The sequence below is a fragment of the Elgaria multicarinata genome, chromosome 2 (assembly GCF_023053635.1).
Source record: "Elgaria multicarinata webbii isolate HBS135686 ecotype San Diego chromosome 2, rElgMul1.1.pri, whole genome shotgun sequence".
Classification (NCBI taxonomy): Eukaryota; Metazoa; Chordata; class Lepidosauria; order Squamata; family Anguidae; genus Elgaria; species Elgaria multicarinata.
The window spans coordinates 163442407-163456691 of NC_086172.1; the positions used below are offsets into that span (position 1 = coordinate 163442407).

Sequence of the window (14285 nt, forward strand, 5' to 3'; positions counted from 1 at the left end):
CTTTCTTCTGGGCTCCCTGTCTCTGAGCTTCCTTACCTAATATTCAGCCTCTGTAAAGTTTTTATTCCCAGCCAAACTAACTATCCCTTCCCTCACGCAAGCCGTGAAATCAACAATTTAATTCCCTGAGCAACTGGACATTCTCTAGTCTATACCACATCAATCCAGCTAATCTGTATCAGAGATTTTGCTGCCATGAGCCCAATGCAATGGGTTGGATCCAGACTTGGTTATACTTAGAGTAGACCTATTGAACCCAATTAGATTTAATTAAGTCATGATTAATTTAAGTCTCATTGATTTCAATGGGTCTATTCCAAGCATAACTAAATCTGTAACCAACCTAATATAAATCGAAGCAGCCATTAATGCAAATGAAGGGGTGAATAAGAATTAAACTTCTGGCTATGGAATATAACAGTAAAACTGTGCTTCCATAACCAGGTATTTTAAATGTAGTTTTGGTTTAAAGGTTTTTTTCTTCTTAGAGTGCTGTAGGCATTATTCCTGGTGTAATAATGTATAGATAAGGTATTTGCGGAATGTATTCTACTTCATATAATGTGTGTAACACATATATAATTGTTTTGCTACAACAACATTAAGACTTTTGTTCAACTACTGTACCTCACTTTAAGAACTCTTAAATTGTGTAGACAAGATTTATAGAACTTGTAATCTTTGAAGTATTTGTTAGTTATGTTTCCTTATTTTTATCCTCCGGTAGAAGGCAACAATATAATATAAATATAAGTGATATAAATAGACTGATAAAGTGAATAAATAAAATATGCAATAAAGATACGTACTCAGTGATATTTGTAAATCCTCAGTGATATTTATGAATATACTAAACCTCTTATTGTGCAGAAACAAGAAAAGCCAAAGTTTGTCTTGTGTGTGACGTTTTCTGAAAATGGTGATACAATCACAGGAGACTCAAGTGGAAATATCTTAGTATGGGGAAAAGGTGAGATAATGAACTTATAAAATAAAAATAACTACATATTACATTGTTAGGAAAAATCTTCCCTGTTGTAGAAAAATGAAAAGTTGTAAACAAGAATAATTACGCCTTTGAACCATAAGCCTAGTCTCTACTGAGAGTCCCTATGAAGCCGAAGGTATCAGAGAATATTTTCTTAAAAGTCTTTATCCTAGACTTAAGTGAGTGCTTGTTTAGTTTTCCTTAAAAAAAGACCAAAACAGAACTGATCCAGAATCAGGAGGAGATGACGGTGATGCTTATTGCAAACACTTTTGCCCCTGCAAAAAAATTATACCGCTTTTTAGTAAAAGAGCAGGGCATGAAGAGGGCTGGGTGGGAAATGGGCTGTCCTTCTTAGTCAGGACATGAAGCATTTGTATGAATCTGAATTGGCCTTGTGAAGTAGTCGCCTAGCCAAATCTAGTTGTCTTCATGATGTAATCATGTTATCAAATTGGCTATGTGATTCTTATTCTTACTGAAGCAATTGCCAAGAGGAATGGTGAACATGAAAAAGGCAAGATTTTGGAAGGGTTGTTCAGTCCTCTGGAAGCTCCCCTTATATGCAGAAAAATCTCACTTGCAAAACATTCGGCATAGTCCTAGATTGCAATAGCATGCACTTTGTGTGTTTCAATCTTAAATTACTATATGCATATTTTAACAAGTCAAACTGCTGAGCAACCTCCATGGTTGCATTTGACAAACTGGGGAAATTAACACCAAAAGTTGATTCTAACTCCATAGGCATGGTTCCTACTGGCCCACTTAAACATAGCAAAATAGAGTGCTTCCAGCCGGATGGCTGCTGGTGCTGCCAATCAAAAGACATTGTGCAGTTTTTCCATCTTTCCCTTCTTAACGGATGTTTTTTAGTAAGAAAAAAAAAAGGAAGAAACCGTAGGAAAAAACGAGAGGGTTGCAAATAGACCGGCTGTAAAATTCCATGAATGAGAAAGGGCAATTGCACAATAAAAGCCTCATCAGGAAGCAGCCAAAGACCCAAACCACCATTATATTTCAGTGGCCAGAATAGAATCATAGAATAGTAGAGTTGGAAGGGGCCTATAAGGCCATCAAGTCCAACCCCCTGCTCAATGCAGAAATCCACCCTGAAGCATACCTGACAGATGATTGTCCAGCTGCCTCTTGAAGGCCTCTAGTGTGGGAGAGCCCACAACCTCCCTAGGTAACTGATTCCATTTTCATACTGCTCTAACAGTCAGGAAGTTTTTCCTGATGTCCAGCCGGAATCTGGCTTCCAGTAACTTGAGCCCATTATTCCGTGTCCTGCACTCTGGGAGGATCGAGAAGAGATCCTGGCCCTCCTCTGTGTGACAGCCTTTTAAGTATTTGAAGAGTGCTATCATGTCTCCTCAATCTTCTCTTCTCCAGGCTAAACATGCCCAGTTGTTTCAGTCTCCCTTCGTAGGGCTTTGTTTCCAGACCCTTAATCATCCTGGTTGCCCGCCTCTGAACACGCTCCAGCTTGTCTGCATCCTTCTTGAATTGTGGAGCCCAGAACTGGACGCAATACTCTAGATGAGTCCTAACCACGGCCAAACAGAGAGGAACCAGTACCTCATGTGATTTGGAAGCTATACTTCTATTAATGCAGCCCAAAATAGCATTTGCCTTTCTTGCAGCCATATTGCACTGTTGGCTCATATTCAGCTTGTGATCTACAACAATTTACAATACCAGGCTTGCTATTGTAAAAAGAGAAATAACTGAATGTTCAACTAAAATAACTTCTTTTCGCCCCGTATTTAGGTACCAACAGAATAAGCTCTGCAGTTCAAGGAGCCCATGAAGGTGGCATTTTTGCACTTTGTATGCTCCGAGATGGTACGCTTGTGTCCGGAGGCGGAAAAGACAGAAAGCTAATATCTTGGAATGGGAATTACCAAAAACTTCACAAAACTGAGGTGATGTTACCAATCCTTTAAAACTGATCTCTTTGCATTTTTGTTTTAAAAGAGATTGATTTCGGGGCGAGGGGTGGGGATCAGTTTGACTACTTCTACAAGAAATTATTGTGTCTTTCATGACTGATATCCATGCCCTAAGATTAATACAAATTTAACATTAGAAAGGTCATGTAATGCATCTGCTTTGAAGAGGACAGATAATACTTTGGCATTCATCCTAGGTATTTCCCAGCATATTCCTCCACTCTGACATTAGATTTTTAAGCCATGCACCCATGTCTAAGGACGAGACTGCCACGACACAGGCTCTGAACACCAGACCTCACGTCTGCCACCACTTATTATGGGGCGACACAGGCTCTGAACACCAGACCCGGCCGAGGCTACTCCCTGCTCAAGCTAAGCACCACCGCTTGATACGCCTGAGGCAAGGGATAAAACCCACCTTCCTCCAAACTATGTGGAGAAAGGGGTTTAAAATGGAGAAGGATTTTATTGTATATAATAATGCGCTGTGAGTTATATCTGCTTAGGTGAATGATTGTCAGAGTGGGTGCTGAATGTGTAAACTTAAGATGATAAATGCCAAACAGACACGTGGGATTTTTGTGGTAGTTTTAAAACAAACAATCAAAATTTATTTTTAAAAGTTCATAAGCTTTGTTTCAAATAACAACATTTAAAAACCTTTTTGAAACCTTCCATTCAATCCTGTCACTCTCACATTCGCGCTTTCCTTTTTTCTCACACAATCACTCTTGAACTTTCTTTATTATCAGTATTGATTAATATACTTCCATTATGTGCACACCACACTCTAAAGACACCCCTCACTACACTGACTCTCAAATTTCCCAGAACTTAAGTACCATAAATACAGAGAGCACTACAGACTCTAAGAGTACCTAACAAGTCTCCCTGAAAAGCTTTCCTGAAAAGAACAAGAACAAGAACTCTCAATCTCCTCAGTCATTCCCTTATATATATCACTCCTCCCCCTCCCAAGACATTCTAACTCCGCCCACTCAGGCCAACATTCTACAAACCACAGACTTACAAACTGCAGACATACATTTGGAATTGACTTGTGGGGTGTAACGCCACAGAGACCCCGAGACAAAACAGCTTATTATCATATAATAGTGCAATGCAAAATCTGATATATTTGATAGAAAGAGGAGGCCCTTAATATATTTGTGCTGCTGCAATTCTGGACAATTTAAGAGGCGGTGGAACGTGTTTGAAAACTATAATGCCTGTGCAGAGTTCAGTCCAAGCAGTGTCTTCACCTATTTTCTTCACTGTTTGGGAATGTTCTTTACAGTCCCATTATATACATGAACCATCCCCCAATAGTGAAGACTTGGGTTATATGTAACTCTGTGGGGTATATTTTGCAACTACATATGCATATTGGGGTTCTGGAAATCATTGGTTCCCATTCATTGACCACAATCTAGAGTAGACAATTCATGTTCTGAGGCAGGCTTGTCTACTTAAATTAAAAAATTATTACAGTTTAGCATATATTTGCTTATGGATCTGCTGTACTATGAATGCAAAAGATTAATTTGGAGTGGAGGCCAGGGCAGGGACAGGGGCAGTTGAAATTATAGGGCTTGGGGCGTGCCAGCCTGCTCACATGACCCCATACCTGCTTGAATTTTTTTAATGGTTGTTTCACTTCCATCTTCCCATTGAAGTGGCCAGCTGCTGCCTTGGGAATAGGAATTCATGTTCCAGCGTGGCAGTGACATTTTTAGGATTGTACGTGCACGAACTGACACACAAGCACAGAGCCTTTCTCCCCAGGAGAAAGGTCTTTCAAGGCCACTTAGCTGTGTGTGCATGCTCCCCTGACTCAGGATAATTTTTTTAATTGGCTCAAGAGCCTAAGCTAGCCAGTAGGAGAAGACTTCTGCAAGGGAGGGGGTTCTACTGGGCGACAGAGTGGTCAGCCAGGGGTGCATTGCTGACTGGCTTATTGGCTGAACTAAACCAGACAAACACTTTGGAAAAAGTCAGGGATGTGGGGCGTGGGGTTGGGGGAGAAGAGATGAGTGAGAAAGAATGTATTGTCTTGCTTGCTTGCTATTTCTCCATTTGCTTTGAGGAGCCAGACCAACCAGGCACACTTCCGCTATTTAAACATGTTTAAATAGCTGGTGGGGTGGGGGAAACTTGCTTATAATTCTAATTAGTTTACAATCATCTTGTGAGACTAGGAAATCACAAATTAGCTCATAGTCCATGTGTGTGTTCGGAAAAAACACAAACTGGATTATTGTACATGTGTGCATCAGGAAAAAATCATGAACTGTATTGTATTGTTCCCAAAGCATCCAACTTGGGAAGCTAATTGCCTTTTTCAGTGCCTGGTTAGGAGTGAAAACGTTCCAGCTCATCTTGAGATAAGACTCTGTGAAAAAAAAATGTATGATAATGATGAGAAGCCCATCTAGGGAATGAAGCCTACTCTTGTCAGCTAAAGCCTGCTAAAATCTACTGACTCTATTCAATTGCACAGGTCTACTTGTGTGTTTTAATAAGCTAGAACTCTGTGAAGTCTGTATTTCTACTCACTGACAAACTTACTACAGTTAAATTCTCTGAATGATTCAGGGTGGTGTTACTATAAAACAGCCTTCCTCAACCTGGGGCGCGCTCCAGATGTGTTGGACTACAACTCCCAGAATGCCCCAGGTTGAGGAAGGCTGCTATAAAAGGTTTGTGTGGAAGCGCCTCAGGTGTTTCAGTGGAAAAAGAAATGACTGTTTCATATCAACATAAACCTTCTCAACAGAAAAACACGTATCTTTATATCAGCAGGGTAGAAAATGTACATTTGAGAAATTATTCTGTGCTTGTTTAATCAATTCACTTGTTAATTTTAAAAATAGATTCCGGAGCAGTTTGGGCCAATAAGAACAATAGCGGAGGGGAAAGGTGACATTGTGTTGATAGGCACTACTCGAAACTTTGTTCTACAAGGTTCCCTGTCAGGCGACTTTTCTCCCATTACCCAGGTAACTACTTCTTTGAGTACAATTCATCCTGAAGGCTAAAGAGTTTTATCCAATGTTAATCCTACTTAGAACAGATCCACTGAAATGAATGGGATTTAAGTTATACTAACATTGGATACAATCCAAAGTTTTTAAAGAGGAACTTGTAGCCTTAATTCTGTAATTATTATTTTAAAAAAAAGAAAAGAAAACAATTTTAAGAGGTTTCTTGAAGAACTGAATGGACTCCCCTGCAGAGGAGCTAAGAGTGCTGAATGAGTAGTAATTCTTAATTTTAAATAAATATGTATGATACTATTTTTACATGTGTATAATAATATAACCGTGTACAGAATACTTTCCAAAGTAACATAAATGGGAAAACCCCGGGACCCTGATCCAAAATGCTTACAATCACAGTTTTATTCCTGGAGGAAAAAGAGAAGAAGGGGAGAGGGAAAGGCAATGTGGTGAATATTTAAAAACATATAACAATTTAAAGAGTCCTAGGCATAGAGGGAGGTCCAGATTATTCGCCAAAGGCCTGCCAGAACAAGAAAGTTTTTGCCTGCCTCCGAAAGTACATCAAAGAGGAAGCCAGTCTAGCTTTCCTGAGAAGAAAGTTCCAGAGCATTCGAGCAGCCACCAAGAAGGTCCTCTCCTGTGTTCCCACCAGGCGTGCCTGTGATAGTGGTGGGCCTGAGAGAAAGGCTTCTCTTGAAGATCGACGCACAGGCAGGCTCATAAGGGAGAATACAGTATTTCAGATAACATGGATCTGAGCTGTATAGGGTTTTATAGGTTATAACCAGCACTTTGAATTGTGCTCGGAAACAGACTGGAAGCCAGTGGAGCTGTTTTAACAGGGGAGTTGTATGCTCCCTGTAACCAGCCCTGGTCAGCACTCTGGCTGAACCTCTTTGAACTAACTGAAGTTTCCGAAGACTCTTTAAAGGCAGCCCCACATAGAGCGCATTACAGTAATCCAATCAGGATGTAACTAAGGCATGTGTCACCGTGGCCATGTCAGACATCTCTAGGAAGGGGCGCAGCTGGCCGCCACTGAAACCTGCTCAGGGCTGAATCCAGAAGCTACAAGCCAGGACTCATAAGCTATAATAATCACTGGTTTAAAACTGGCATATAAATTTGGCTTATTTGGGCCCAATAAACCATAATTTCGGATTTGGATGAAATGCTAAATATGCATGCCTAGTTTGTTTGCCCACAAACAAACTAGGTAGAGTAGTCTCCATCCACCAGCATGCAACTCATGCCCAGTGAATTTTAATAAGCCAGGCTTCCTGGCTTAAAGTGGCATGCAAATGTGGCCATAATTTTCTATTGTTCATCTACTGAAGAAATGTTACTGTATTTATTCAGGGTCATACAGATGAACTTTGGGGACTAACGTCCCATCCTTCCAAACCTCAGTTCTTTACTTGTGGGCAAGACAAACACATTACACTCTGGGATGCCATCAGTCATCGTCCCATCTGGAACAAAATTATAGAGGTATGTTCTCCTTTTTCCAGACTTCAATTAAATATCGTTTTGCCTCTAAACCCTATATGTAGTGATCTGAGCTGGCCCTTGAATGGAAACTGATTAAGGGGTGGTGGAAGGTGCCGATCTAGTCTTGTAGAAAAGGTTAAAGGTTATTAGTGTTAGTACGTTTGGGGGGTGGGGAAGGGAGGAGGGAATTAATGTTGTAGTAGATCACCAGGACCTACATTTGCTTAGGCTTGTTAGACCTAGGAGCCAATTCCCATTTAAGAATTTGCATCTACAGACTATTATTCATTAATTTCATTTCTATACCACCCAATAGCCAAAGACTATTTAGAGCAAGTCCCATCCTTATATGTGAGGAACATTTTGTTGGAATAGCTATGAAATCAACTTGTTCAGAGATTGCCCTGTGAACTGCAGCTGCTGAAAAAAGATGGATTTCATGAAAGAGTCTTCTGCTCTTCCATGACATTTGCCAATTATGGCATAGCTTTCATGCATGTTCCCTATGCAGAAATCACTCCAAATGCCAGTTGCTAAAAATTCTGAATGGTGCTGAAAATGCTTTTCAAATTTGATGCTGAGAGATAAAGCACTTAGCACATTAATTGTTTAGGTAATATAATCCTTATTTTCAAATATATCCCAAATATAGCCATATATCTTAATCATTTGTATTGTCTGAAAGCAATTTTTCAATCTGCTCTTCTCAGTCTGTGCATTGCAAAATTATATTGGTTTTATACCAGGTTACCTGTCATGGCTTCGCCAAAGAATGCTTGGAACTGTAGTTGCTGAGAGTCCTGAGAATTCTTAAGACCCCTAAGCCTTCACACAGTTCACTTGATAAAGGGAATAACTTTTAAAAGCTGTAGTATACATGTAACCTCAGAAATATTGCTTGGAGTTAATAAAGATTGGATAGAGATGGTTCATTCAGTTCTTCCAGTAATAATGGCTTCCAAGTCTGTCATCCATAGTCTACTTGACCTCTTTGTAGAGCATAAGCCAAATGCAGTACTAGCAAATATCATATAACACGCAGCGAGTCTGATGACATGAGGAGTTTTTATTTCAAGAATGGCATGCTTCAACTTAAGAGACTCTTAACATTTGAAATCCCATCCAGAGCAACACTGTACAGGCATTAATCCAAGCGGCCTATACCTGCTGAGTCCTGGGCACTTCTGAAGTTGCTATTCAGTTCAATGATACTGAATTTCAGTTTAGCAGATCTCATTTTATGCTGATAAGAGTGACCTTCCAGCTTCTGTGAAGAATTCAACATTCTTTCAACTGAGAAAACTGCTGAATATTTACAGTTCAGTACCTGGGTGATAATAACAAATTGGCCTACATTGCATTGGGAGGAAGACAAAAATACAGTTTTGATTGTGAAATTATTGTGGACATTTTTAGGGCTGTCTTCCAGATAGCATATTAGGCAGTGATGTGGGCTGGGTTTTACTTTTCTGTGGAAATGTTTCCATTTCAGAAGTTCATTAATAAAAATGGATTTGTGCCAATTGCACATACAATATTAGCCAAGCTTGACAGTTCCAAATTTCTAATTAATGTTTTTGAGGTGATTATCCTTAGCAAATATGTGGGAGAATACATGTATGTCATTGAAATACATATATGTCTCATAGTTAAATGGAACTAATAAATCATGATAGCGAAACTGAAGGTGGAAGAGAATTTCATCACACGAAGATCAGAGAGCAGAGCCGGTGTGTAATTCAAGGAAGGGCAGCTGAAATCAGTAGATTTAAGCATACCTAATTCTATCTTGACTTGTGGCCATAATCATCTAGTTGGAGAGGGGATCTTTTTTCCCCCTGTGGAGAATTAACAGAAATCCAGGCAGAGGGAATTAAAATTTATTTAACTAAAAGCTTCCAAGAAGGTTCAGCCATTCTCTTGCTCCCCTTGCTTCTTATCTCTCAGGGTACGTTTGTTTGGATGTTAGGTTATTCATATCATAAACATACAACACTTTGTGACATGAATGCCATGTTGAGCAGATACACAAGCATGTCTGAGCAATAGAAATGAAGATTGCTTAGCCATCACTTCCGCTGATTGTACAAGCTAGTTTCCTCAGAGAAGACTGTGTGAGGAAGATTCCCCTGACCTCTCCCAAGTGCCACTAGGGGGCCCATAGGCCTTCAAGGCTGGTTCTAACTTTGGACAGCTCTTTTTATATCATAGTATAGTTGAGTTAGAAGGGGCCTATAAGGCCATCAAGTCCAACCCTCTGCTCAATGCAATTGGAGATTCGTTTTCCAAACCCTTGCAGCTCCACAATCACCTACTTCTTCACACAGTTGCCTGTAAAAAGAAGCATTGCTCTTGTTGCATGAGAATTTCCTGAAAACGGACCTCTCAGCAAAACAAACAAAAACAATGCTTTTACATTAAGTGTTGCTCACCCTAAGGAATTTTGTATTAAATATATTTTAATACTTTATAGATCTTTATTCACATCATGGGTATCACTATTTTTTAACATCTCTGCGTTCCTTTATATATCCAAATTATATTACATAATTCTCTTTTTTGGAGTATGTATTAAATCTGTACATTTTTTATTTTTACAGCATTTATGCAACATGCTTGAGCCAAAAATATTCTTTTTAAATTATTATTTACAGCAATTATACCCCATGCTTTAGCCAAAACTATTCTTTAGTTTTTTATTTCAATATTATTTCCTTCACATGTATATTTCAGCACTTCTATTAAAATTAAGTTTTTGTTCTTCAAATTCCCCTTCCCAAAGGCGAAATGGACTTTGGTGGCTGATTTGGTAGCACTGAGGCATTGCTCTTGGTATAATAAGAATGTAATCCATTCTTACTCTTGCATAAATCCCATTCCTTTCCAAGAGTGTTTGCCTGGTAGAGTGAATCCATAAGATCTCACAGAAGCTTTTAAAATCTTATAATGTAGGGAATTAGGTGGACTAAGTAACTATTTGAATTATACATTGTTGTTATAAATTGCTATAATTGCTGCTGTAGACATATAATTCTTTTGAAACATTACAGGATCCAGCACAGTCTTCTGGTTTTCATCCTTCAGGATCTGTAGTTGCAGTAGGAACACTAACTGGAAGGTAAGAATGGGGAGGGGAGGGGATGGTTTGGACAGTGGGCATTCATAGGCACTATACACTTTTGTCAGATAGGAATAAACAAGTTCCCAGCTTTTAAATATATAAATATAGAGCATTTTATAAATATAGAGCATTTTATCCTATGCTGTCCCTCCACTGACAGAAGGCTCTTCAATCCAGCAGGGTTTTTCCATCAACAGAAAGGGGAGAGAGGCAGTGTTCTTCAATTCTGCCTCCTCCATAGCCCCTGAGCGCCCTCCCACTGGTGTGCTCTGGAAGGCTGGGGGATCCCTCAGAACACTGTGGGAAGTGGCATGTGGGGTTGCAGTGGGAGGGGGAGTTCTGGCCCAGCCCATTGACAGGAAATCCCTGCTAGATGAAAGAGCCTTCAACAAGCATCTGTCAGGGATGCTTTAGGGTGGATTCCTGCATTGAGCAGGGGGTTGGACTCGATGGCCTTGTAGGCCCCTTCCAACTCTGCTATTCTATGATTCTATGAGTGGAGAGACATTATTGGATACAACTCAGAGTGAATTTCTATCACTGGATTTGTCTGGGTTGCTTAACATATTCCACATGAATAATCTCAGGGGAGGAAAATACTTGTTTGCGCTAATGTATGAAATTCAGTGAAAGGGGTTTCTCATGATTCAAGTGCATTTGTTTGGATCCAAAGAGTTGCTCTGGTTCACACAAGGTATTTGTGCTATCCTAGGGGATTTTTTCCTCTTTGAATAACTCTTCCCCATGCCACCTTGCAAAGTTTTTGAAATCCCCCACTGTTTCAAAGCAGTTTGCTGTGCAACACGGAGGAGCTGCTGTTCAAGGAGAACAATTCTAAAAAAAACCTATGAACTCACAGCATTACTTTGCCAGTTCTTTGAATCCCAGACATTGATTGATTTGGCAATATGCATCTATTGCCAAAACAGTATACTTTACATTTTTCTGTAAAAAATATTTTTGTCTTGACAATCCCTCCTCCTGCTGTGGACAAGAACTTGCAGTAGATGTTTCTGCCACTGGAATGAGGAAGCCTCAAGCAGCAGACCCACACACCTCCCCCCCTCCAAAGAACCATAGGATTTCCCCTTAAGTATCCCATTATTTCAAATAAAATTGGGTCCAAAGCAACATTGCTAATGACAAAAAGGAAAAGAAAAAAGGAAAAGCAGTTTTAATTCGCAGGGGGAAGAGAAATCCCTTCCACCAGTACTTTATGTTTCACTGGCAGACATCCAGGTTAGATACAACCCATTCTGTGCAGATAGGACAGTTTCTCTCCCTTCCCATAATATCAGAACTTGGGGTATCACCAATAATAATAATAATAATAATATATTTATTTATTTATTACTCACCTCTCCCTTTGGATCGAGGTGGGGAACAACATTAGTACAACAATACAGTATAAATCAGATGCATAAAATTAATTAAAAGAGAATATAAAAACTAGGGGTGTGCACGGACCCGCCGCTCCGCCCCGCGGGCCGATCCGAAAATTTCGGTTCGCCCGCTTCGTGCCGCTCCGCCCATACTCCGCTCCTCTTCGCCGCAGAGCTCCGACTCCGAATTGGAGCTCCGCAGTGGAGGGGAGTGGTGCCAGGTAAGGCTGGGAGAGGAGGGCGGGGGGGTTTACTGGGCCCTGCCGCCGTCGCCGCCCGTGCGGCGATGGCAGCAGAACCCAGTAAGGGACCAAGGGGGAGGGGGGCCTTACCTGCCTCTGTCCACGGTCCGTCGGCTTCTTCAATTGAGCCCGCAGTTCAGCCAGGAAGTCTGGACCACAAGTGCGGCCTAGACTTCCTGGTTGAACCGCGGGCTCAATTGAAGAAGCCGAGGGACCGCGGACGGAGGCAGGTAAGGGAGAGGAGGGGGAGTTTACCGGGCCGGGCTGCTGTCGCCGCATGGGCGACAGTGACAGCGGCAGGGCCCAGTAAACCCCACTTACCTTTCCAGCGGAGCTCCGGATCGAGGCGAAGGATCCGCCTTCACATCGATCCTCTTCGCCACGCTCCGCCGGCCCCCCAATCCTCTTCGCCTCCGCCTTAAGGGGAGGCGAAGCACCCCGCTCCGCTTCTAATTCACCGGTCCGATTAGAAGCGGAGCACATCCCTAATAAAAACCCAATACAACATCAAAACAACAATTAACACATCTTAAAAATTCTTGGTTTAACATTCATCTGGGTAGGCCTGCCGGAAAAGGCTAGTCTTTAAAGCTGTCTTTATGGAATTTATTTATAAAATTTACAGAATTTGTAGTGCTTAGATGGCTTTAAAAAATAATAAGTCAAATTCATGGAGGAATAGTGTGTCGATGGCTATATTAGCCATAATGCTAGGCAAAATGGAACTGGGGGTTTCACAGGCAGCATGCTACTGAATCCCAGTGTGACAGACTGCTCTAATCCAAGCACTGGTCGTAGACTTCCCAAATACAGTGGATCGACTGTGACGACCCCTTATTGGTCCTTCCTTTATTTCCCATATAAATAAAAGGATCCCAATCAAAATGCTGCTCACTGATTCTGTGACTCACCAACTCCATTTGGCCCCACAGCACCCAGCCCAGCACCCTGTATTCAACCTTATCTTTCACCTCTGCCACCATTTGACACTAAACCCTACCTCAGGTTCTCCAAGAATCCAATTCCAGTTTATAAAACAGAATAGCTTTTATTAAACAATAAGTAAGTTTATGCAGTGTACAAGCTTATGGTTTCATCAGGTTCAATACTTGTTTGTTTCAATAGAGTTTCAAATGCAACCCTGCCTACTCTACCCCCTAGACTACACTCTCTCCTCCCTCTCACTCTTTTCCCCAAAATAATAAAACACGTTCCTACACATCGTTCCTACACTTCCTATACAGACGAACCCCAGAATCTAACTAACTCTCCACATATAAATCCCAACTGCTTCCTTCCCTAACTCCTCCCTCTAGCTGCTAATTGCTGATACAAACCTTTGTACCGCCAGCCAATCGGCATTCACCTCACACATTCTACTCACTCACTCCCCCTCCCAACAGCATTAACCACTTACCATCCAATGCCCACAGGACTTGCATCTTGAACAGCAATAAACAGTAAAACATTGCAAATACTTTCATCATAACATTGGCAACAAACATCACAACATTAGCAAAAACAGTAAAACATCACATCGACCACTGTGGGAAGCAGGATCTAAAGCTAGATGGATCCTTGGTCTGATCCAGAAGGACTTTCTTATGCTGGGAACCCCCACCACCACCACCCTGACTGGCTTCATTATGAAACAACTTGTTGACTTTTCCTCCCAATGTTTTCAACAGGTGGTTTGTGTTTGACACCGAAACAAAAGATTTGGTCACCGTACACACAGATGGAAATGAACAGCTGTCCACAATGCGTTACTCACCAGGTTTGGCATTGTTTGTTCAGTTGTTTAAACAAAAAAAGATCTGGATGCTTTATAAAATGTGTTTTTTTATCCCCAAATGCCACACTCTTACATTGCATGATTATGTTGCTCAACAGGTTTAATTACTGGAGGTAAAAGGTGCACAACTTTAACAGTGAATATATTTTTAAAATGTTACCTCGTTCACACAAAACTTGAAACCTAAGCTGTTACATCACTGGGCCAGCCAAACTGAAGTATGGCTGCCTTAATTTGATCTCACCAGTTGCCAGTTAATGTATCCACAAGCCGACAGATGTCATTTCTTTTGATTTTGATGTCATA

General features: G+C 40.9%; 1 protein-coding gene across 5 annotated transcripts in view; it reads left to right on the forward strand.

Moving 5' to 3' along the window:
* Positions 1-14285, forward strand: part of EML1 (EMAP like 1) — a 154353-nt gene that overhangs the window by 129678 nt on the left and 10390 nt on the right. For all 5 annotated transcript variants that reach the window (XM_063118030.1, XM_063118028.1, XM_063118029.1 and 2 more), the window contains 6 exons: positions 871-970; positions 2762-2916; positions 5820-5945; positions 7308-7439; positions 10490-10557; positions 13873-13961. In XM_063118030.1, coding sequence (XP_062974100.1) covers positions 871-970; positions 2762-2916; positions 5820-5945; positions 7308-7439; positions 10490-10557; positions 13873-13961 — 670 coding nt within the window. The remainder of the gene's footprint in view (positions 1-870; positions 971-2761; positions 2917-5819; positions 5946-7307; positions 7440-10489; positions 10558-13872; positions 13962-14285) is intronic.